General features: G+C 45.2%; 1 protein-coding gene across 1 annotated transcript in view; it reads right to left on the bottom strand.

Annotated features, from left to right (window-relative positions):
* Positions 1-525: 525 nt before the first annotated feature.
* Positions 526-25,562, bottom strand: part of SH3BGRL (SH3 domain binding glutamate rich protein like) — a 227,627-nt gene continuing 202,590 nt past the window's right edge. The window contains exons 3-4 of the mRNA XM_086918759.1: positions 9,019-9,099; positions 526-3,044 (exon numbers count right to left, since the gene is read on the bottom strand). Coding sequence (XP_086774885.1) covers positions 3,012-3,044; positions 9,019-9,099 — 114 coding nt within the window. The 3' untranslated portion in view covers positions 526-3,011. The remainder of the gene's footprint in view (positions 3,045-9,018; positions 9,100-25,562) is intronic.

Genomic DNA, 25,562 nt, shown 5'->3' with positions numbered 1-25,562 from the left:
GGTTAAGCTACTGGCATTGTAAATGACAATGCCATTTATTTAACGATTAAGCTATTGGCAATGTAAATGACACTGCCATTTTTTTTTTTAAATGTCATGAGCAAAGCCCATAGCTCTACCTTTAATAATGCCGAGACCATTGCATTGTAAGTGCTTGTTTACTTATATTTACACCAAATAAGTGAGCAAACAATTGGAACAGCAATCATAACACTAGCAATCCGACGGCCAGAAGGTGTGCAAACGGTGGGGTCTGTTAAGATGGAGCAATTCAGTCAGTAAGAACTTCTACTCAATCCAAGGAGCACATCCAGGACAACGGCGCCCAGATGTTTCAGTTTATCAGCCCTGAGCACTTACTTCCAATGTAATTGACAAGAACTGCCAGTAAAGGTACAGGTGAACGTTGTATATTTTCATTTCCCACTGGTTACAATTTGGAAGACATTCCACTACATCTTGTGAGTAAACAATAATGGAAATAAAATCGTGCAAGCAGAAAAATGAGGCGTATGCTTTCTCTCGGAATTTTCAACCATAGGTTTATTGGAATGATAAATTCATTGTTAAATATGCAAGCAAAATATACTTTGCAGGTAACGAGAATATAGTTTTATTTGCGAAGTAGGAGAGGCTGAGGTGAAAGGGAGTCCAATCACCCAAGAACCTTCATGAACAGCCACTTCTAAGTTGGCAATAATCAATCAGAGATGTAAGCATTAGAAAAATACAGTTCGAAAATATTACCTATATCATTTTAATAACCGAAGATAATGTTCTTCACATGTCCTGTACTTAGACATACTATGCGTTGCATGGATAAGTAAACAAATACAGAATCACGAATTTTAAAAACTAACCCGGGAACACAAAAAGTTTGCTTTTCATACATTATTTCCTATTAAATTTTGACAGACGAATAGTAAATAAAAACTTGGTCATAGACCTCACTACCTCCTGAAAAGCAGATAAACCAATCCAATGACAGTTGCTCAACTATAATCTTCATGAACTAAAATCAACAGAAACGTGTTAAGAGTTAAAAAAAAAATTATATTTAAGGCCAAGTAATTTTCATGACGTTTACCTCATTTAGAGGTGGGCGGTATGAGATCACCATCACTCTCATCTGCCCTTCTCTCGCACCCAGGGTGAGGCAGAGGGCGGTTCTTCAGTTGAAAAAGCCACCTCTAACTCAGCTGTTAGAAAATCAGTTGAGTGGACCCGATGGTGACACAGATAACTCTCACTGGATGGGTTGCCCTTGTTTGGTCAATCCCTCTAGGCCCATTTACATTGGATTTTTTCCATGTACAAATTCACCATTTAAACCATGGTGTTCCAGTCAAGTGGACATGCGTGGAGAAAGATACCATCATGTGGACATTGATTTTGCTTTTTCCGAAGACAGAATACCACTTTTGTGGTTGGATTTCAGATAAAAAATGTGAAGGCAGTCATGCCGTCCCCTTTTTTTTTCACTGAAGTGGCCCCTGCCATGGAGGTAGAACAAGGGAGTAGCTGCTCTGGGGAGGGGGAGTCTGCTGACACAATGGACAACTCTACATACGGAGGACTGTCGTATTTTAAAACGAGGGCCATCCCAAAGAAAAACGACGGATAAATGTGCTGTGAAGAACTTTCGTTGCATAAGTAGTGAGTAGTCTTACCGTCAACAGGTGTTTTTTGATTATTATTACATTCCAAACTTTTGCAAATCAAAGGGGTGTAACAATATGCGCTTGACCTAATCTGGATTTCTCCACTAGGAATCCAGTGCCGCTGACGAACTGGGAATGAATAGCAATGGAATGGTGGTAAGAAAGTCTACAAGCACTCATTAACCACTGTGTGTTGGGAATGTAGTTGTGGCACTTGGAATGATGGAGTAATGAAACTTAATACACATTAATATCTTAGAATATGCTTAGCAAGGCAGGGTTGTTTTGCTATAATTGGGTAGTGCCCCTCAAGGAAAGCTTGGGTTGAGGCAACATGGCACTTGAGAAGGCACAATTGTGCCTAATTTTAAATACACTTGAATTTCCTCTGAACCTGGCAGCACTGAAACACATTATAAAAGTACTGTACAGATCTACTTGTCTAACATTAGAAATATCAAACCATATTTTCCTTTAAAAGATTTTACATTCTTTGGCCTAGATGCAATTAAAAATGGAAACACGCTTATCCAGCTACTCGCCAGACCTACATGAGCAGGAAGAGATATTCTCAGTGCCAGCGTCTTTGTATCAGCAAAGAAATGACGCAAAATGAAGTCCTTTCGCTGTAATTCAAGAAAGCAAGTGGTTGCTGCAAGAAAGCCTGTCCAGGCTCTTGCGGACTGACACAGCCTGCGTGCAGATGTTGGTCAGCAGGCTGATGAACTCAGTAAGCGCATGCTTGCTTCCTAGTTTCAATGCTCTTGTAGAACGCTTACTTGATAGTACTTTGTGGCATAATGTCTAGATATCACAATGAAAACTTAGCAGGCATTAAATACTGGTTGTACATCCTATCCCAGATAGCCTAGAAAAGTAGCATTTACCAAAAGTTATCACAGAAGCTATCGCTTTGTTGCTGCTTCACCAGTTTCTACAGAAGACACTGGTCTGGAACACGCATGCTTTGGCACTGCCCTGTACTAGCTAAGACTTACACGGTTCTCTCTCAGGTCATTTTAATTTACAGACTGATCCTGTCGATATATTTTTTTCCTTAAGTAAAATAAATTGTTTCTCCCTGCCGTTGTAGGCACAAATGAGGAGACTTCACATAAACTCATCCTCTTCATCGTTGGATTGATACTTCCTCATGGTTGCGTCTTCTCCATTCGCGATGCAGCTCCATTGGTCAGAATTTGTGTCCGATTCTTCTACGATTGGCTATGGTTGATTGTGGAGGGAGTGTGTTATAACATTTCAAAATAGAGTCTTGAAGCAGAGACATATGTGCTAATTTGTATAAGCTGCAGAGATTCCTTTTGTATTAAAGCCAGGGGACTTGGAAGATTATGCTTTCAGCTTCTCCAGCGCTATGGCTTCCTGGAAAAAAGAAGGAGAAACTGAGACATATGGGAAAAACAGATGCGTCCCGATTATTCCTCTAATTGGTCAATTCTAATTCCCCGGGAGTGCATGTTCAGGTTCACATAAAATAGTATTCAATTTCTAAATACATTTACGTCACAAGCACAACCCCCATAGCCAAGATGCACAGTTTGGTGCGTTCTAATTCACACTACAGTAGAATATTGTTGAGCAATGGAAACATTGACCTTCTCAAAGCAGGAAATGCGCGACGGGAGGTGGTTTTGCAATGCAAAGAAGCAGAAGTCGGTTAGAAGTCTAGCTTCCTCTATTAAATGACAAGTGCATATCCAAAAACAGGAAGTGGAGGCCGAGCGTGTGATTTTGGACAACTGCATATATAAAAAATATTCACCATACATTACTTAAACATAAGGAAACAGTGCGAGATAAAAAAAGAGCGAAAAGAACCAGCATCTCCTGCATATAGCTTCTCACATGACCTCAACACAAAAAATTTTATGAAGCCATTTTCCATTCTTAAAAATATACGTTTCCCACACTTTTCAATATGAAAACTGTACCATGCGCATGTGGCCACGCATATCGCATGGGGTAGAAAGAGAAAATATGCAGCCCTGCCTAGTGCTATTCAGATGAGCAAAATTGATTGCTAGTTTTTATATGAGAAGGCTGCAGATCTGGGGATCAGTCGGCACTGCGGAAACCTACCAACCAGAGCCATTTCTGAAAATTAGAGACCCAGAAGAATACAGGGAAGTGTGGCTTGCATGTATCCTGCCAACTGTCGACAAATGTCTCTACACAAGTCGGAACTAGATCACATGTGTATTTGAGGGTACCACAAGGGAGAACAGACATCAGCTGCTGACAGTGTAGTTTGGGATGGCTGGGTATGCGAGCTCTAGCTCTGCTTGCCATACCAAGCCTTTCTTCTAAAGGCTCCTATTCCTTCAATGAAACTGAGCCAATACTAGTCTCTCTTGGCTCCACAGTGCTTTGCAAGCCTCCCAGTGCCTACCATAATGGGTACGGGCCTATGCTCTTCTGTGCTTGCTTACCATTCCCTCTTGTACCCAACTGCCCCATGTGCTTTTCTACTCGGGCCCCTTTACCCCCCTGCTCTCGCCTCTCCTCTCATGCCACTTATGTACCTTTTCTGCTTTTGCACCTCCTACAACCCTGTACATACCACCTCTTGTGCTTCCCCGAGTTTGCATGTCCCAGGACTTCCGGCTCGGCCCTGCCCTCAGCAGTCTGCTTGTGGTCCTTCGGAACCACCTTGACCATTCTGCTCGCATCAATATCTATGCTTCCGGTGCCTCTCTGCCCATATTCCCCTACACCTCTCCGGACTGAGTCGCACCCTCTGCTCTCAACGCCCACGCCTTCTCACCACCCTCAAAATCTGCACATCCCTACACTGCTGTCCCTCCCCCCCTCCTTCCAATCCCTTTGCCCTCCTGCCCACGCCATGTCCCCCCTGTGACAGTGATCCCTGGATACCCCCTGCCTTTTTACTCACCTGAAAGACATTAAGGGAAATGTAACAAAGCAGACTTTCCTGTTCTGATAGTTGCCACGCTGTTCATTTTAATAACAATATCTATAAAATAAACTCGCATCCAAGCACAACAGAATCTTATTCCAGTTTCAGGCTCCGGTGAAACAAATGCAGTTCAAGAGGCGAGGCTTCTGGAGGCCGGACGGGAAGAGCTGGAAGGCCGCTGGCCACTGTGCGCTTATGAAGCATACCGTCCGCTTCACTCACAGGTTCGTCTTTCGCGGGTGCCCTTTTGTCATGTGTATACAGGGTTGTTAGGTTAAACACATTCTTGATGTAATAGAAGAATCTCTTTAGAGGAACATCTGTAAGCCGTGCTTTAAGAAAGAGTCACCTATACAAGAGTTGCTATAGGCAGACTTTAGAATGTGAGACGGTAACACCACTTTTAGGCACAGGGTGATGGTCTTTGTATATCATCCCAAGTCATTTTAAAGTCACTCAAAAACCTTTAGCTAGCGTTTTGGTAAAGTTGAGTGTGTAGACGTTCTGTAATGCTACCAGGCAAAACATGAGTTGTCAAGACGTAGAGCCTACGACAAAACACACTACATTTGCCAGGTGAGTTAATTACACAACCTTAACTCCCAAACTGCCCTGCTCTGTTCGTGGCTACACACAGTACACAGATGTTACAATTGACATATTTAATTATATGTCTGAATTAGCTTAGCACCCTTGCAGCTCACAGCCTTCCGGGTGCAGATCGTGGTCTTCAGCTATACCCAGAAAGCTCTTTGCTCAGCAACTTGGAGCTCACTGGAAATGGCTTTTACAATGCTTGGTGGCCTTTTGGTGCAGAGCCAGGGTTCAGCACTCCCTTCCCACAGGCCTCGCTGGGCTGGACATTTGACTGTGCTCAGTACACTCTGGGAGCGGGAGCAGGAGCTGGCGCTCGGCTCCACCCTGCCGAAGTAGCCTTTCTCCAAAAGCCTGTTGTAGACATATTTCTTCAATGCAGAGGAAATCTTGTTTTTTTGATGGCCAAGCTCTCAGACCCACCTAACCTTGAGCTGCCGGGGGTCCGGCATTCATGTTCTCAAGGAAGCTGTGACATCATATGTGAGGTCCTGAGCAGTGCATAGGGAGGTTGGCAGTTAAGGTTGCGTAGTGTTTACATCCCGTGTCATAGAGACCCCGCTGCGACAACCCATGGTTTTGCCTAATAATGTTGGGCAATTACTACCGAATCAACATTAAGTTTATTTTTTGGTAATAGCTTGAACTTCTGTCCAGTTAACACATTTAGTGTGACAGGCAGAAACCGTGATGTTGCCTGCCTGAGATTGTATGAGATACCATGAACGACTCAGGTATCAGGGAAGGTCCTCTGTAGCAGGATACAGAGAGTTGCGAGGACTGCGAACCACCAAGGGTGAGAAGAACAGCAGTTGTCTCTTTTACCAAAAGGATATATTTCTAAAACCTCGTTCAAACTCATATAAAGTCAGCATTTGGATCAGTCTCTAATGTTTCAAGCCTACTCTTTGAAAGGGTCGTACGCGCATGTGATGACATTTTTTTTTAAAGGGGAGTTCTGCCAGACGACTTCTATTGATTTCCTTTGATGAATGATTCCGTGTTTGGAGTTTGTTCAATTGTAATGTTAGAAGCTATCTCCCATCTACCATTTTGGTCGCATAGTTAAGGCTTTGAAAATCAGAGTGGTGTACCGCCCGTTGTCTGTATTTACGGAAATGAGGAAGTGGTCCTTGGAAACTGAAGTTCTTGCTTATAATTCAGGCTTTAACACTTCGCCAAACAAAAATGTGCCACTCTGGGGAAATGACGTAGTCTCCTTTTCTCTACCATACAAAGTAGGTGCCCCAGTGTAATAGGATTTAAGCACTTAAAATATTTATGTAATATAGAAACCCAACTCTACTACACTTTGTATGGTACTAGGCTAATTATTTCCTCCTCCTCTATTCACATCACATTTTTGATTCTGAAATTCCACCTCAAGCGGACCAGATGCACCTGCTCCAATAAAAATCTCACCTCCAAATCATTCATTGGAACTGGGTACTGCCTGTATCCAAGATCAATCTAATAAAAGTGTGATGGAGTAAGGTGTTTATTAATTGAAGTCACGAAGGCCACACATGTAAACTGGAGATCTCTTATTTCACCGCCCATCTACAGGACTCAATAACCACCCCCATGGAGTCTCTAGTACAATCCACACCATAGCATTCTAAGAATAGGAACCAACCACTACACATAAATGGGGGGAAGGTAGCGGGGGGGTGGAGGAGGTGACGACACAAACAGTCTCTGCATAAAAATTGGTTTTGGAGAGTGCAAAATGAAATCCTTGTTGAAAAACATCTGAATAACGTCCGACGAGTGTGTTGCCTCTGTATTGGGGTGTTAAATTCGGTCTCGTCTTTTTCTCACCTGCCTCCTATGCAAATCTTCAAGCAAACAGTGATATGAATACACTGGTGTTAAAACAAACATCTTAAAAAAAGAGAGGGGCCCTTTGGAACCCAAAGGACTAGGATACAAGAAGAGGCTCAAAAACGAACGTCCTTTGGGAGTAAATGGACGCTTACTTTGCAATCTCTCACCATGCATACATTCCCCTTACAGCTCAACAATCAAAAAGGCATGCAAAAGATCACTGTTGAAACCAACAAACCATGTATTGGTACACAGTCTACAACTTATGCATTGAGATAATAAATGTATTAAAAATATAATGCAAAAATTAATACAATAATTAAAACAATATATTTTTCATACACAATATAAACAGAAATATGTTGTGCACAAAAAGCAGCGTTTAAAAAAGTCACACAACACAATAGGTTAAAAACACAACACGAGAGTTACAAAAGACATTACACTTTGTCATTAGATACCATGACTCATATCGAAAAACTTCTACAAAATCCCCCACGAAAAGTAGAAACGGAAGGATTGAGAGAGCGATGGTTCCCTGCACAAGTTAAATGAAAATGCCTTAACACAAGAAGGACCCATTAAATAAAAGGGTCAATAAAAGAAATGTTATTACGGCCGGTCTGCCTCTGTGCAAGGAGGGAAACCATTTATGTGGTGAACCTAATTAGTGGCCCACAGTAGAGACCAGTCTAGCGCAACTTGCAACTAATTTTATACTCCCGCATTTCATGAGGGTGTGAAAGTGGTTTCAAACCAGGTCGAATCAACACTTAGGGGCATATTATCAACAAATAGCGATATTTATCGCTAAGTAGGGTTAGCTGCAATCTTTTTATCGCCGCGCATCACTGGATTTTATCGTTGAGATAACGTGCTATTAGCAACGTTTATCTCAAAAGCGATAAAATTCCCGGCAATAGCGACAAAATCCGTGAATATCGCTGAGAATACAGCGATATTCACGCATTATCGCTAACAGGGTCTTAGCCATTATATCCACCTCCCATTGGATATAATGGCTAAGAACTGGTCTGAGCACATGTTAGTTTTTGGAGATATTCGCGCTTAGCACGAATATTTCCATTGCTACGCCTCTGTTGCTAATAGGCGATAGCGATGTTAGCGCGCCCACTTTGCATGTCATTAGCAATAAATATCGCTGACATGCAAAGCAGGCCCCAAACCGCTCGTTATTGCCTACAAGCTGTCTCTAACTGCTGTTAGCGACAGCTTGCTAATAGGGCGATAGTATTATCGCCGCTAAGCGGCCAAAAACGGCTGTTAAAGCGGCGAAAATTGCCTATCGCCCCCCTTTATAATATGCCCCTCTGTTCTTTCAGATAGAACATTGGACCTACGTAACAGTGGCCAAACGATTCTCTGATTTCAAGGAATAACGTACTATAGAAATCGTAACCAGTGAGAGTACAATCTTTCTGTAGTCTTGAAAAAGAAGGTTCAAACATATCTCCTTCGAAATGCGTCGACGCTCGTCTGGCATTAACTCATCACTCTGTATCTACCCTGAATGTTAATGAATTTTGATACATTTGCGTAATTCAGTAGAAGTTTTTCGATATGAGTCATTGTATCTAATGACAAAGTGTAACGTCTTTTGTAACTCTCGTGTTGTGTTTTTAACCTATTGTGTTGTGTGATTTTTTTAATCGCTGCTTTATGTGCATAACAGATTTCTGCTTATATTGTGTATGAAAAACATATTCTTTTAATTCTTGTATTAATTTTTGCATTATATTTTTAATAAATGTATTATCTCAATGCATAAGTTGTAGACTGTGTCTCAATACATGGTTTGTTGGTTTCAACAGTGATCTTTTAGGTTGCATGCCTTTTTGATTGTTGAGCTATAAGAGGATTGTATGCGTGATGAAAGATTGCAAAGTAAGAGTCCATTTACTCCCATAGGACGTTCGTTTTTGAGCCTCTGTTAAAACAAACATAACTGTTGTAATGTTTTTGAAGCAAGGCACGTACCTTTGAGCCAGGCGGGGCGGTCAATCCTAAAAACGCGTAGACTTCATTGTTTTCCCGGGCTTCGAAGAACGCGTTATAATCCTGGGTGATTGTGAAAAAGAGAGGGAAGAGAGAAACACATCGTTAGCAACAATCCCGGCTGATACGGAGTTTAACAAACAGCCATTGCTTCTTGTATACAATGAAATACAGCCAGACTCTAGCCCTGTGAAGGGGGGTCAGGTTTTTCTCTTGCCTGAAGAGCCCGCCGGAATAGCAGCGGTTGATTTGTATATTTAGGCTACAGTCCGCGGTGAAGCAGTTCTGCAGTACCGAGCTTAGGTATCCCATCCACAGAGAAGACGAGAGTTAGCAACTAGACAGTTAATTACGTGTTAGACGTGAAGGTAATTTCAACGGGGAGGAGAGGTTTCATCAGCCCCTGTGCTTTGTGCGTAGTGCTTAATTTGAAAAGTAATTAGTGCCGGTGCCCAAGGCTGTGCTTCTAAGCGCGCGACCGGCCTATTAAATGTCAGCGCGCCGATTACAAAGGCTGCGCAATCTGCAAACCACTTCATGGCTCTCTAATGGACCACCAGACACTCCCTCCCCCTTAATCTCACTCGAGCAAGTCCATGCTTTCCCTCTTAGGGACGGTTTTCCCGTCTTTCTCTTCCCCCTTTTCCCCCCCTATGCCTATTTTCATTCTCTTGCTCTCTTTTTATTTATTTATTTATTTATTTATGCGTTTTTAGATAGCGCGGACTTTACCCGAAGGCGTCAGAGCGCTTCACAATAGGAACAGTAATGTTACATGAGGAGAAAATTACAAGTGAACAAATCACAAAAGCAGACGTTAAGTTACATGAGGTAAAAGTGACAATTGTGAGCAAACAAAATACATGAGGTAGCAAACAGCCCCACCGGCAACTAACAACTCAAATTAATCACGTTTTGTGGGTCGTAGAAAAGCATTTGTAAGTACAGGAACTGGACACTGGTACTAGAGGAGTGCTCCCTTGCGCACTCAGAGATACCTGTGTGAATGGACCTCACACTCTTTGAGCAAAGACAATAAGCTACAAAGTAGGCACCTCACACTCTGAGATGAAACCCATTTATGGCACTGAGAAACTAAATAACAGGACTGGCCTCATTCTTGTAGTATATACACTCCACACACTACGTCAACATGAGCCATTTCTAATCATAATAGTAGTGCTTCAGTGTAGGCCTAGTTTCCTGATGGCCTAACACAGAGACAAACTGTTACCTTACCACAATGTATACAGTGCCTCCACCCTGCCTCCTAAGCACTCAATAGATTAGGTTAGTTAGAACGCAAGAGAGACTGTCATAAGACACTGAATATGAAATGTACAATCAGCTCACAGAGGCACTGTTCAAACCAATTACCCGGCTGTAAATAATGTATCAATTTATTTGACTACACAAAATAACGCAGCAGTTCAAAAGTAGCGATTCTATGTCAGGACGGAGGCGAGGATTATGCAGTCCTTTCTTCTCTTTACTAAAACAGCAAATTCAAAGTAAACCAATCAGAAAACTTTACAGGAATTACAGCTCCCATAAGCACATGGGGCACAGTGTCCATAGCAACCGCCATCCAATCACGAGGGCGTCCACTGAATAACTGGTCCTGACGTCCCTTCCGCTTCCTCTTTCTTCTCTGCTCGTCAGGTAAGTCATCTCTATTATCTTTCGGACGTACTGACCTTTGTGGTTTATTAGCATTTTTTGGTCCGTGCATCATATTCTACTTCTGTAACTTGGTGCGCTTGTTAGCGCTGTTTAGTTCGGTGTGCTTGTCAGCGCTGTGTAAGCGGCAGTTCGACGCGCGTCAGGCGCTGCTTGCGCCGTCTCTGCTGCTCCATCGCGGAACGTGTGGAGCGCACCTTTGCGCTTTCCCGGTTCTGTGGGGCGCCCGCCTCTTGTAGAAAGGCTGCGGTTGCGGTCTTCTGCTCGATCGTAGGGCGCACTGAGGTGAAGGTATCTCCTGCCTCACCAACCCTCGCCTGCGGTGATATTTATCGCGCGTTAGTGCGCAACGCCACCTGGTGACCAAAAGCAGGTACCGCACCTGAATTTCGGCGGCATAGCTGCCTGAGCACCGGCGAGGGGGCTACCTCATTAAATTTGGCTGGAGGTGTTTACGTGCTCTCACCCTCTTAAAATGCAATCGTCAGAGCAATCAATTCCCTCCATTCAGGAAGCGGAGGAGCTTTGTGTCACCCAACCCTTGCCGCCGGCGGTTGGCCGTGCGCTTTCGCACCCTGGACTCGGTGCTAGCGCCGCTGAGGGAGAGAGTGGACGCCCTCGCCCAAAGCATCCCCGGGGCGTTTGGGGGTCCAGCGCCTGTTGACCACGGCCCCAAAGGTGGGCAAGGTGGTGGCAAAAAGTCAGCGAAACGTCACGCGGGGCACCTGGAGGAGTTCGATCGTCTGAGGGACTCCTTCCGTAAGAGTGCGCGGACGCTAAAGCATGTACCCTGCCGGGAGGGATTTTACCCCGGAGAGGATGGCGATGAGGTCGCCCCTGAGTCGGACCAGGAGGATGGTTTCCCCGTGGAGGGACAGGGTGTTTCTGGTGACGAGGCCTCCTCGGAGGATGAGTACACGGGTCGGCCCTGGCGCCCGGCGTCTCACTCATCGGGGTCCCAGGAGGGCGAGGATAAAACCTCCGATATGTTTGACCCGACGAGGATGTACCACCCTAGGTCGTCGAGTGGATCCCTGATCCCAAGGTGGCGAATTACGTCGCGAGTAAAGTTCGCCAACCCCTAGAAAAGGGTGTTAGGACCCGCATGCGGGGTGAATGCCATCGTCCGAAACTGGAGGGCAGGGTGGCGGTCACTCCGGACATCGATGAGAAACTCTGCGAGTTCTTTGCAAAGTTCATGAAAGACCCTAAGAAGGGCATAGATCGCTCCTGGTGCAACTGCCAAGATAAACTCCTGGACGCCGTGGGTCCCGTGACACAGATCATCCAGTTGGCCGAGAGGGCCAAAGAGTCAGGGACTGTGATGTCCACGGAGATCGTGGCAGGTTGGGCCTAATGAGCCCTATGCTTCTTGGGCAATGCGAACTGCGCATTGGCGGCTGAGCGGAGGAGGTCACTCCTCATTAAGATCGACCCTAAGCTTGGGGACCTGGCCACTTCAGAAGCAGGGCCTATTGCACAGGGCAAGTTGTTTGGCGAACCCTTTATTAAGGAATTAAACAAGTTCGTCACTACTTTTTCCGCCTTGGATAAGGCACAGACTTCGATCAAAAAGATTTTTCCCGGACGGGTTTTTGCTGGGGCCGGAAGAGGTAGGGGGTCACTCCTCTGGCCGCCAGTATCAACAAGGACCCAATAATAAGAACCAGCAACGTCGTAACAACGGCTGGAACGACGGTCGACAGGGATCGTTCTATCCCAGTAGAGGCGCCGGGAAGGGGCGCGGCAGAGGCTTCCGTGGCGGAGCCAACGCACCAGGAGGCCCATCCGGTGAGTTACCCTTTTTTCCCCGTCCGTCCTGGGGGGGGAAGTTACAGAACCATTTCCACAACTGGTGCAGAATCACTTCAGACCCTTGGGTTCTCCAGACGGTCCGAGGTTTCCGGATACAGTTCTACGGTACTCCCCGTCAGAGAACTCTCCCTCGCCCCCTGTTTTTTTCCGCGGAAGACAGGGTTCTGATCGACAACGAGGTGGCGGATCTCCTCAGGAAGGGAGCGATCGCGAGGCCCACCTGCACCCTTCGGGGTTCTTGAGCAACATCTTTATAGTCCAGAAGAAGGACAAAGGATTTCGCCAGGTCATAAATTTGCGGAAATTCAACGAGTGGTTGGTGTACCGCCACTTCAAGATGGAAGGGATCAATCTGCTGCGTGACCTTCTCCTCCGGGGAGATTGGATGGTTCGCCTTGACTTGAAGGACGCTTACCTCACAGTACCGATCTTCCAGCCACACCGGCGGTTCCTCCAGTTTCTATGGAACGGAGTGGTCTTCGAGTTTCAGGCACTGCCCTTCGGCCTCTCATCGGTCCCATGGTGCTTTACGAAACTCCTTCGGCCGGTGGTGGAGACCCTACGTGAGAGGGGCGTTCGGTTGATCATATATCTCGACGATATATTGATTTTGAATCAATCGCCGGATCGTCTGAACATGACTATTGCTCTGCTCCAGGACTTGGGTTTTGTGATAAACGCCCAGAAGTCCGAACTCCGCCCGTCGACTCAGATTACTTTTCTGGAGTTTGATAGATTCAGAGTCGGCCTCCCTCAGCCTTCCTCAACAGAAGGTAACCAAAATCCGCAAGGAGCTCTCCCAGGTCCTTCGGAAGGACAGAATCTCTCTTCTCTTCTGGCTCGAATCGTGGGTCTCCTTTCATCCGCGATTCAGGTGATCTTTCCGGGTCCCCTGCACTACAGGGCCCTGCAACGGCTGAAGGCGCAGCACCTCAGGAAGGGGCTCACGTACTCCGAACTCATCTCCCTCACGGAGGAGACGAGAACGGAGTTGCATTGGTGGATAGAACACATGAGTGCGTGGAACCGGAGAGCGATCTTCGGATCCAGCCCGGACCTGATCATCGAGTCTGATGCCAGCAGGTCGGGCTGGGGAGCACGCTGTGGCGACATAACGATGGGAGGCCAATGGTCAGAAGAGGAGCTTCAGCTTCACATCAATTGTTTGGAACTCCTGGCGGGTTCCTTCGCGGTGAGATCCCTGTGATACAGAACCAAGTGTCGTGCTGCATTCTGCTGCGCATGGACAATGTGTCAGCAGTGTAATATATCAATCGCCTGGGTGGCCCTCGGTCTCGGGCCTTGGCAAACCTGGCGAAGGATTTCTGGCATTACTGCCTGGAGAAACAAATTTCGGTGTCGGCGGTGTATCTTCCGGGCAGACAGAACTCGACTGCGGACTGGCACTCCAGGAATTTCCAAGACTTCAGCGATTAGCGACTGGAGCAATCAGTCTTCCAGGCTTTGATGGCCAGGTGGGGTCCATGCTCGATGGACCTGTTTGCATCTCGGCTCAACCGACAACTCCCGAGGTTCGTGAGCTGGAGACCGGATCCGGAGGCATCGGCGGTTGACGCGTTCTTGCAGGATTGGGCGCGGGAGCAAGCGTATGCTTTTCCCCCATTTCTCATGATTCCACGGGTGACGGCTCAGGTTCGCCAACAACAAGCTTCCATGATCCTGGTGACGCCCTTCTGGCGGGCTCAGGCGTGGTTTCCCTCTCTGTTGGAGCTGTCATGGGACTGTCCGATTCGACTGCCCTTGTTCCCTTCGTTGCTACCAGGCCCCCTGGGGGAACCTCATCCTCTGGTGATTCAAGAGACCTTGTACCTCATGGCATGGAGGATTTCAGGGGGCGTTGGCAAGACGGGCGCCTTCCGGCGGACGCTGAGAACCTCATTCGTAGAGCCTGGGCTCCGGGAACTGTCAAGAGGTACCGCTCGGCTTGGCAGCGGTGGCGTTGTTAGTGTCTGGATAGACACACCGATCCCGTGGGGGCAGAGGTTAGTCACATCTTGAATTTTCTGGCCGAGTTGGCTCAATCGGGATTGGCCTACCGGTCTATTAATTCTTTCAGATCCGCCATTTCGGCGGGACATGCCCACATCGACGGGAAACCGGCGGGAGAGCACCCTTGGGTTTGCAAACTGATGAAAGGTGCTAGACTACCTAAGCCCCCGGAACCCAGATATGAATTCCTCTGGGATGTCAACTTCGTTCTGCGTTTCCTCTTCTCCTGGGGGGATAACCAGTACCTCTCCAGGAAAGAATTGTCAGCCAAGTTGGCGATCTTGCCATGTTTGGTCTCGTGCAAACGCGTCTCGGACGTGAGGGCATTGGACATCACAGCAAGAGCATTCACTCCGGATGGGGTCACCTTTACGGTGGCAAGGAGGACCAAGACCAATATCAGGCCGGCATCGTATCCTATGTTTCCGGAACAACCCAAACTTTGTGTGGTAACGTGCCTCAAGGCATATGAGGACATGACGATGGAATATCGCCCTCCTGGGGAGCGTCAACTCCTCATTGCACTGCAGAAGCCTTTTAAGGCGGTTTCCTCTCCATCCATCGCCAGGTGGGTCCGTTGCTCATGACCGAGGCAGGGGTGGATGTGACCAGATTCGGGGCCCACTCCATGAGAGGAGCAATGGCTTCTAAGGCTGTACAGGTCGGCGGCCGATTGGAGGATATTATGGCCACGGCGGATTTATCCTCCGAATCCACATTCAAGAAATGTTATTTCAAACCCATTTATGGCGCATCGGAGTTGGTGGTGGATAGGCTTTAAACCTGCATAATCCTCGCCTCCGTCCTGACATAGAATGAAAAATTTCCTAGCTAACGTAACGGAAAGTTTCAATTCTACTAAGGACTAGGAGGCGAGGATTATCCCTCCCGAGATTTGCTGGTCTCGCCCCACCCGAAATCTCTGTATATTCGGTAAGCAACATCTCACAGTGTGGTTTGGATGTGTTTATACTACTGTGTCTTGGTTTGCGATGGTTATATAGCTAGATTGCGTTCATGATCAAGTACATCTGTATATATTTGATGTACATTAAGTTCTCCATGACATGTTTACAGAAATGTTCTCTCTGTTACTGAATTGATATGTTTCGCCTTTCTATGCTTCCGTACACGGAAGAAGATCAGGATAACGGTTTGTCTTGTGTTGGTTTAGGACAAGACCAGAAGGATTGATGAATGTTCCAGAGATCTTTCCTCACAGAGAAGAAGAGGAAGCGGAAGGGACGTCAGGACCAGTTATTCAGTGGACGCCCTCGTTATTGGATGGCGGTTGCTATGGACACTGTGCCCCAAGTGCTCATGGGAGCTGTAGTTCCTGTAAAGTTTTCTGATTGGTTTACTTTGAATTTGCTGTTTTAATAAAGAAAATAAAGGACTGCATAATCCTCGCCTCCTAGTCCTTAATAGAATTGAAACTTTCCGTTACGTTAGCTAGGACATTTTTCATTCTGTCTTTCCAAAAATGCAATGTATTCCTTGACTCGACTCAACAGTAATATATTTTTACATACATTCCTCTATTATAAACATGTTTTACACCTCAGACTTGAGTTTCATCCATTTCGCTGAGTCACTGGTTAGAGAAATCCTACAGCACATATTTACTTTTGTCCTTTTTCATTTGCATAAACATATTGTTTTCCTTACTCACAGAGACCACGTTTTTTTCACTAAATAACTTAGTAGTATAGACAGAGGGCCCACACTCCCCTCTTTCAGTCTCTCGTCTATCAGTCCTCCCTGTTGTGTCAGCATCCTTGGAGTTACACCCAGTGTCTTATTTGTGAAAGAAAACAAGCCAGGGCCCTTGCCAAGAGGCCAATAAAGCGTGCACCACCCATTGCCCCAAACAGCGCTGCTAATGACTCAACCAACAGAAGTACTACTAACCTTCATACCCTACAAGTGTGACAATTCAGATTTAATATACATTAAAAATGACTAATACCTTCTGCACAAAATATTATTATAGCGAGTGTCAGGTATTCATTTTAATGTAAATTGAAGTGTTCAACAACTCTTGTTTTGCTCATCAAAGAATTAGAGAAACAGCGCCACCATGAGGTAGGTTGTCATAAGTGCTGGTGTTGACAATAAAGCACCGGTAAACACCAGTCTAAATTAAGCACTGGTTACACCTTCCTTTAGCGCCCCTAAACTGTGATTATGGTGCCTCATCGTTATCCTGTGATCACCCACTTTCGGTGCCACAGTGAAGAAAGAGGTTGGCACAGCGGAGTCAGGCAAAACATTCTTGAGCATCGGGTCCCATTCATGATAAATATGAAAAAAACTACAAGGGTGTTATAAGCACAATCTGTCATGCATGTTGTAGAGGAAGGCTCTAGGACATGAAGGAACACCGGCTACCTTGCAACCTCACTCAAAGTCCACCCGAAAAATACTGCCACACAAGCTTTCAGGCAGCATCCGCCACCAACCACAGCATTTACACACAAAAACAACCCCCAATGCACACACTAAAACATAAGAACAGTCAGGAATCAATGTTGTAAACAAAGGCACCAGTGTTTCTCACACCCACTTCTGCAAAGCAGCCCCATTACCCACATACACTGACTATGCCTTAAGTGCACCACACACTTACGGGGTAAGGAAAATAGCAATTTCTCAAAATACATTCCCATACTTCAAATGACACATCTCACTTGATCCTGAATTGAGCACCAGCTAGCCCCCAATACCTGGATTTAGCCTCACCAGACCTCACTGGCATGACGTCAGGACACATAGCAACAAGAAACAAACCGAATGCTTACTTGTGTAAAGACAGGGACAATGCATATACGTTATAAAAGTTTTTGCACTGAAATGTAAGTTCTAAAACATCTTTTATGCTTCAGTTTCAGTTTCAAAATACTTTATTCGGTTTTGCATATGTTAAAAACCATATTAGCAGCATTACAACGTGAGCATAAAACTTTAAAAGAGATATATAGCATGATCATATCCCCAATTTTGTTATGAAACATCTTTTATTCGTTTTCGACAAAGGGATGACCTTTTCTTTTCACTTCAAACAGCTGTATGTTTAGTATAATCTTTATTTTAATGTTAAAGCCTGGGCAGAGACTATGTGGGAAAGATCCTGCACAGAACCAGAAGAGCCAAGGGATCAGGAAGAGTACACCTGAAGAGGCCGTCTGCTTTAGAGATGCCAACGGGGCAAAGTCTGCGTGTAAACCCAAGAAGCATGAACGCGGATGAGGCCACACTATGAAAAAGATACCCAGAGGGCTCCTGGGACGTACAGGCCCCAGAGGTATGAAAAGGGAAAGAGAGAGCTCTTCAATCCTGCGGGTTCCCATGAGGAGGAGTCAACGCCTACGAAACTCCAGGGGAAAAACAGCCAAAGAAGCTGCTGCTGGCACAGCCAACAGCTTTCATGTTTAATACAAATAAAAAACAAATACGTATATAACCGATATCAGACTATGGACCATGCTCAGTGCACGCAAGCACTTCCAGGTAATAATGGGAAAGGACTGTGCCCATTCCAAGACAAACTTTGGGCGCAGTGAGAGCACTAAACAAGAGAGTAACCCAGGAGGGTCACCAGAGACACACCTCAATATTAAGGGCTCCGTTATCATACACACTAACACAAAGGAGCTATTTGGCACTCAATAATTCAGGATGCTGAACCCAACCTTTTTTACAAAAACACCGGAGAGCCTGCGTTCTGCCGTTTACACTGTACCAGGCCATGCTTGTACTGAGGGCCCACGCGCTAATACCGCGGTATCAGAGGCAAGTGACTACTTCCACGGTGGGAGCCTGAATCAATGGCTGGCTTCTGTATGTAAGTGCAAGAATTAGTTGATGGATGGGTGACTTTTTGAAAAGGTGGATAACTGGGTGTGTGCCTGAAGTGAGGGGTTAATCTTTTTGTGAATGTGTGCATAGGGTGACCAACTGGCATGGGTGCAAATTCAGGATGGTGAGTGTAAAAATTCAGGACAAAGGGTTAACATTCAGGGCAATAATTGAGAACAAGAGGTTAAATTCTGGGCAAAACTTCAGGACAAAAGGTATTTTTTACAGACAAATCAGAGGAGGTTGCACAATAGTATATAAGTAAGCCCATCTATATCCAAACATATTCAACCATTTGCAAACCTATCCATCATGTATCCTTCCATCCATCATTTCACTCACCCATCCCTCCCTCCATCCATCCACCCTTTCACTCTTCCATCCATCCACCCTTTCACCCTATCTATCCGTACACTCATCCATCCACTCTTCCACCAAGCAATCCACTCATCCATCCATTTACCCTTTCACTCATCCAGCCCATGCGTTCACTAACTCATCCATCTACCTAGTCACACATCCTTCCAACCAGTCACCTTTTCAGTCATCCACTCATCCTCCCTTTCTCTCTCCATCGACCCTCTCACTTAGCCATCCTTCCATCCATTCATCCACCCACCCATCCATCTACTCATCCACTCAGGAATCTATCCATTCACCCTATTGCTCATTTATCCTTTCCCACATCCATCCATCCTTTCTCTCACCCATCCACCCTTTTATTCATCTATCCATCCTTTGTCCATCTACCCTCCCTTTCACTCACTCATCCATGCTTATATCTACCATTTCAGTCATCCATCCATTCATTCACCCTTTCACTTAATTCATCAATCATCCATTCTTCCACTCACCCATCCACCCTTTTACCTATCCATCTACCCTTCCACCCACACACCTATCTATTGACCTTTTCTGTCATCCATTCTTCCACTCATCCATCCATCCTTTCTCTCATTATCCATCCATTCACCCTTTCATTCATCCATTCACCCTTTCATTCATCTATCCAGCCATCCACCCATCCCATCACTTACTCACTCGCTCACTTTTTCACATTAATTATAAGCTGAGCCTTTGCCTGCAGAGTTTCAGACAGAAGAGGCCTATCAAGAATGTTACCCTTGCTGGAGTCCCTAAAGCAAGGGGGGAGGGGGGATCATGAGGTAGGGTTCACTAAGCCCCTGCACATAGGCAATGTGAAAACTTGGAAGTCATGCAGGATGCACAGTGCCAGGCCATGAGGTGACTATGACACTGTTGTTTCAAGGGCTTTAAGCAGGATGAAAAAACTCGGGGGTGTTCCAAAAGGGGGTGTTCAATGTAATTAAAGGAGTGGCTTAAAACACCTAAGCTAAGAATCTGTGCTTAGCATAGTGTGCTGCCCGACTGGTATATTGCCTCTTCTGTCATTAAATCCCGATATATAACACAACAAGTAACGTTACACCTACAACAAGCGAGAACTATTGGTTTTGTCAATGGTTGTTAAGTTCATTAAAATAAAAAAGCAGCCATCATTATTGTTTTCGTTTAATATAATATTGAAAATGCACCAGTTCTAAAATGATGAGACTGTGAAACAACTCTATCCCCTTCGTTTTTACTTGTTTCACCACCTTCTTTGAATAAAATGGATTCTCACCTAGCAGCAATGGCGTTTTTGCACATTTCTTCCATCTGACAGAATGCCCTGCCCTAAACCGAGGCTGAAGGAGGCCCACCACATGCTTAAAGAGCCCAGACTGCCCCATTTTCCTCTTTACCTGGCAATCAGCCAGCATACAGAATGACAATGGCGGCAGACCCGAGAGCAGAGGACGGCCCGGGACCAGGGTTCGATTCCCGGCGCGGCAGGTTTCTGGACCAGGGTCAGCGGACTCGATAATTCTCTCCCCTCGGTGCCCACTCTGATCAGCGATCACACTCGGCAACTCTGGGCATTAGCTTGCCTCATCTTCACTAACGGCCCCACCAGACCGCTGGGGATGCCTGGTCTCACCCTGGAGATACCCATTAAGGGACCATCTTTCAGGGAAGCCAGGAAGGGTTTTGCAGCGGTCGAAGCGCCTTGGGACCCTACGGGTAAGTAGTGCGCTATATAAATGCCAATACATTTACATTTACATTTACAATGGCTGGGGTGGTGCTGCTCTTGTGCTCCGAGGAAGAGTGGGAGGCGGCCCCATTAGGGAGCTAAGACTTCATGCAGGGGAACAGTGCTGTTCTCTGGAATGCCCAAAATTACGGACAAAAGGCGTCCGTAAAATGGATAATCACGGACAATGGACGTGCTAACCAAAATTATGGACGGTCCGTGAAATTTACGGACGGACGGTTGGTCACCCTGTGTGTGCAAGGGTGGAAGGATGGAAGGATGGATGCATGTTTTTTTCAATGGATTAGTGGTTGGATGGATGGATGAAGGCGTGGTTGTGTCAATGGGTTCATGGTAGGAAGTGTGATAGTGTGATTCTGCCAATATACTTGTGGGTTGAAGGATGAATGACTGTGTTGATGGGTTGCCGCAAGAGAGAATGGATGAATGTAGTTGTGTTGATGAGTTTTATCATGGAAGGTATATGTTGTATTGATGGGTTGTAGCTTGGGATGATGCACACATGGTTATGTGAATGAATGGAGGAGTGTGGCTGTTTGGACTGATGAGTGTGGCTCGATGAATGAGTAAGGATGGATAGATTTGTGTACGCATGGTTGTGTGGAAGGGTCGGTCAGTGGGTAGATGCATGAGTAAAACTGGTTTTGTGTGTGGGTGTCTGGAGGAGCTACTGGTGAACTGGCGGCAGTAGGGCACAAGTCTTGAATATATATAGGAGGCAGAAGCAGGGTGTCATGAGTTAGTGTTACACACACTCAGTAGCAGTGCAAAATTCCCTCTCTCATTGAATATATTTCGCATGTGAAACAGTTTAGCAGCACAAGCCACCCTCGCAGATAACACGTGTAGCATGCCCCCCCCCCCACCCACCCATCTATCAGAATGAACGAGCACAGAATAGGCAAATGTGGGGCAAACTACTCTCCTACAAAGAACAAGCGGAGCAGCGCCAGTGCTTCGTTAACGCTTTATAATGTTTCTGGTTAGGATACTAAGAGTCCCTTTGACCCACTCCTCTTTATTGTGGACACTGCTGATGAGGGTGCAGTTTATTCTTTGAAAAACGGATCTGAACCTAAATAATACTTCCTGGCTGCACGTGCAGTGGCACCCGGATGAGGAGAATATTCGGGCCATTACTCCAGGCCCTAGAGGCACCCAGTGCCCTACCACAGAGGCGCCGAACAGCTACTAATTTGCAGGAGATTATTTGGCAGTAAACATTATATTAGGAATGCTATTCGTTTGCAATGAAGGAGACGTCAACGCAAGACCCAACGTACAGACATCTATGCCTCACCTGGTAATGTTTATACATGAATAAAAGCATCGGATATAGGCCTAGGATTCCGTTTGTTGAGTGGTCACAATGTCTCCACAATATATATATCACGTGCTCAACATCCTCTACTGTGCCACCTGAGAAAAGCTTCTTGGCCTTTGATTTGAATAATGAGCTAATGAAACAGTGGTCAATGTTCCCTGAAGGAAGACGAAAACAGCTGACTTTAGCCAATGCTGCTTAATGGGACAGGAAAACACGGTTAGGCAAACTGGCTAGGCCTCAGATGGATCCCGGAAGTCCCACGTTTTGCTATTCATGCGTTCAAGGTTGCACATTATAGACTATCTGCGGAGTACTGGTGGCGTCTATATATATTTCACAGCTCTTAAGTGCATCCAAATGAATGGTAAAATCACGCTACTCAAGAAACCAATCTGATTTCTTCATTCACTGGGTTCACAATGCGCGTTTCCTATAAGGTCACAAACTTTACTGCTGCACACAGCATACTACAGAAGTTGCTTTACCTATTAATCTTCAGTCAGCATCGTACCCCGAGCCTTCAGGTTGAAAGTGCAAACTCCACCTTTGATACGATTGGAAGGTTTTATGTACTTACGTGAGTCAGATTCGAACCAGGGGTGTTCCAAGTCTAAGGGCAGCTTAGTTTTAATGACCACAAGCCACATACAGAGCGTGGGAATCTTGGGTGGAAAAAGTCAGTCAGGTCTGTTTGCAGATTATGGACTAGTTCTTGCGATGATAATCAGAATATTATAGATTTAAATCTTAACTCTCTTCTTATATATATATGAGTGTTTCACCGCTTTTCATTTTTTTAAACAACAGCCCATAGAACCGTGTCCTGGACTATCCGCACATTACTCTGCAAACACTTCCCTCTATTTAACATGTTGTGCTAAGGGCATATGCAGTCCCTCAATGCGATTTCGTGAATTATGCTTATGTAGAGCCAGTAGGCCAGGGTTGACCGATATCTACAAGACCTATCGCTTAAAATATACATACAGTGGACTGTTGGGTCCTCCCCTTTTGAACTATTAGCTTATTTGGATCTGTCCATTTCTTCTTCTCGCCTGAGCCATTGTGACTCAACATGGATCAGCCAGGAGGAGTATTTCTTTCTCACTTCAATGTATTGGCTCTGGGGTGTATCATGCCACTTCCTATGGAGTGCCTGAGGAACTATTGTATACCTAAAAAGTACACTCAACAATGGCCTTTGTTGTCACCTTAATTTATTTACCTCATACATCAACTGTATACAGAAATCAAACTATTTCACTGCAGAAGGGACTACCAATATCACAATATTACCACAACAATACCAATACAATCAATACCTCACCACTAATACTGCCACAGTAAATACCGCACCCAGCACTACTACCACCACTTCTCCATCACCAACACCACTAACCATTGGTAGAGGCAATAGTTCCAGCTTTAATGTGCTAACAAATGGAGAGATAATTTTTCTATGTACTTGCATTGTCACATTAAAAACACAACGCCCACCACTACCAATAACGCCCACTTCCAACAAGACCATCATAAACAATACCCTCCACCCTACTACCACCCCACCAATGACACATCACCACTAATAATAATACCACCATCAATACCACACCATCACTACCAATACCAATTCCACCAATATCACCACTGCGAGAACGTGGTTTATCAGTTGGCAGTGAATGGAGTCCCCCAAAAGTAATATTCTCACTATTCCTGTTAGGGCAGGTAAAGGGGTCAGTAATTGAAACCTGAGCTCAACCCCTGGTAGCTATGGCAGACTGCAATCAAATTTAACTTGAGGAAATGCATTACGAATTTAGAATTGACAAAACAGTTAAAAGTTAAAAACACAACACAATAAAAATCCCACTTCAAATTATAAAAATAGAGTACAATTTAATTAACAAAATGGCACCAGCATGACAAAAAAACACTAAGGGAACTGGAGATAGGAAAGTAAAAAAAAAGGACCAAAACCCCTTTTTTTAAGCGCCAATCCACTCCAACTGGTTGTGGAAGACTGGAGTGTAGGCGCAATTGAGTCCTACCGCGATGGAGCGAGGGTTAGAAAGATCAACCAGGTTCAAGTCAAAGTCATCAAGTGGGGGCAAGGCGGGAGGCTGTATCCAAAAAGTGATCCATGATGTCAGATAGGTGTTCAATGAGGTCTTGGAGAAGCTATTGGTTTATACAGGAAAAGCTTAGAGCTGGAAAATCTAAAATTTGTATACTGTATGAGTTCCTGATTGAGATCATGATGAGAAACAGATCACGGGTTGAGTAAGTGGAGCCTTGCCAGGACATTCACAATCACTCATACAACTACAGACACATCTGTGCAGAGACAGCCAGGCCACAACTGGGAGAGCTGCCCTGCAGGCACTGTATGCACTAGTGACTTGCAGCCTGCCACACTGAGAAAGAAAGTAAATTTGCAGAAAATCAATAACAGGGAAATTGTTTCTATCATATATTAAACACAAGTCATTGCAAGTTCAGAAGAAATACCTCACTTCAAAGACGAGGCACAACCCTTTTTTAACTTAAGAACAAAGCTATACAAAGCTACGTTGAAATAAATAAAATGCAAATAGCTTTGCAACAGCATTACTTTTTAATGGCCTGGAATAACTAAATATTATTATTGGTTGTGAAACTTGTATTATCATCTCTGAGCTTTCGGAGGTGGAGCTGGGGGAGATTTACTAATGCACTGTGCAATCTTTACACTGAATGAGCTTAGGACACATGGTCATACCTTCTGGAGTTCCATGACTGAAGTGTAGTTCCAAAGTATACTAAAAGCAACCAAGTGCCTCACCATGGTATTGTTAAGGTTTTCTTTATGGGATGGGAATGGGCATTTCAGTTTTCCGGTCATTTAGGTTAGGATCATGAATGTTGGATGCTTTTTTTTAAAGGATGTCATATTGTCAGTAGGACAAAGGAAAACGTACATGGATAATATCTAGTACATTTGTTTCCCACTAATAAAAATACACGTAGCACATATGTTTGTCCCTATTTTCCCTGTTACTCCAAAACGATTTCCGAAACCAAGTTATATCAAAGAAATCAGTTCACATAATTGACTTGGGAAATTTGTGTTCTGAAATTAATTTATATGCCAAGCTTCTCCGGGCATTTGTCCAAGCAACCACAGATGAGTTTATAAAGCAGTGCAATGAACTTCATCTGCTGCCTCTCCAATCTATCTTTTTCTGAAAATAAGAACAGAAAGGGAGTGACACTCTCGGTTAGACTTGGCCCATTTTGCAGGGTCATCTCAGAACTTTTTGGCCTTCCTCTTGTATTTTATCTGACCTGTTGGTGGTTTTATGACTCTGGGCACTTTATCACGGCTGTTTAGTGCTAAAATGCATGTGCTCTATATGGTAAACTTGGTAAGATTGGTCTACACCTGTTAGCCATATTTAATGTACCTATCAGTCCCTTGTACAGTGGTCACTCATATACCCAGGGCCAGTAAATTAAATGCTACTGGTGAGCTAGCAGCGCTGCTTGCGCCTCCCACCAAAGTAGCCTTTCAAACCGGTCTCAGGCTTCTGCCACTGCAGGGCCTGCACGCACAGTTTACTGCCGCAATGACGTGGCACATAAAGTGGTTGCCACGTCTATGACTCCACTTATACTACATATCAGTTACCCTTAAGGTAGGCCCTAGCTAGCCCTATGGGCAGGGTGTGGTGTAGGTAA

The sequence above is a fragment of the Lissotriton vulgaris genome, chromosome 4_1, assembly GCF_964263255.1.
Source record: "Lissotriton vulgaris chromosome 4_1, aLisVul1.2, whole genome shotgun sequence".
NCBI lineage: Eukaryota > Metazoa > Chordata > Amphibia > Caudata > Salamandridae > Lissotriton > Lissotriton vulgaris.
Note: the sequence above shows the minus strand (reverse complement) of the source record. Positions and strands in the feature narration are given on the sequence as shown.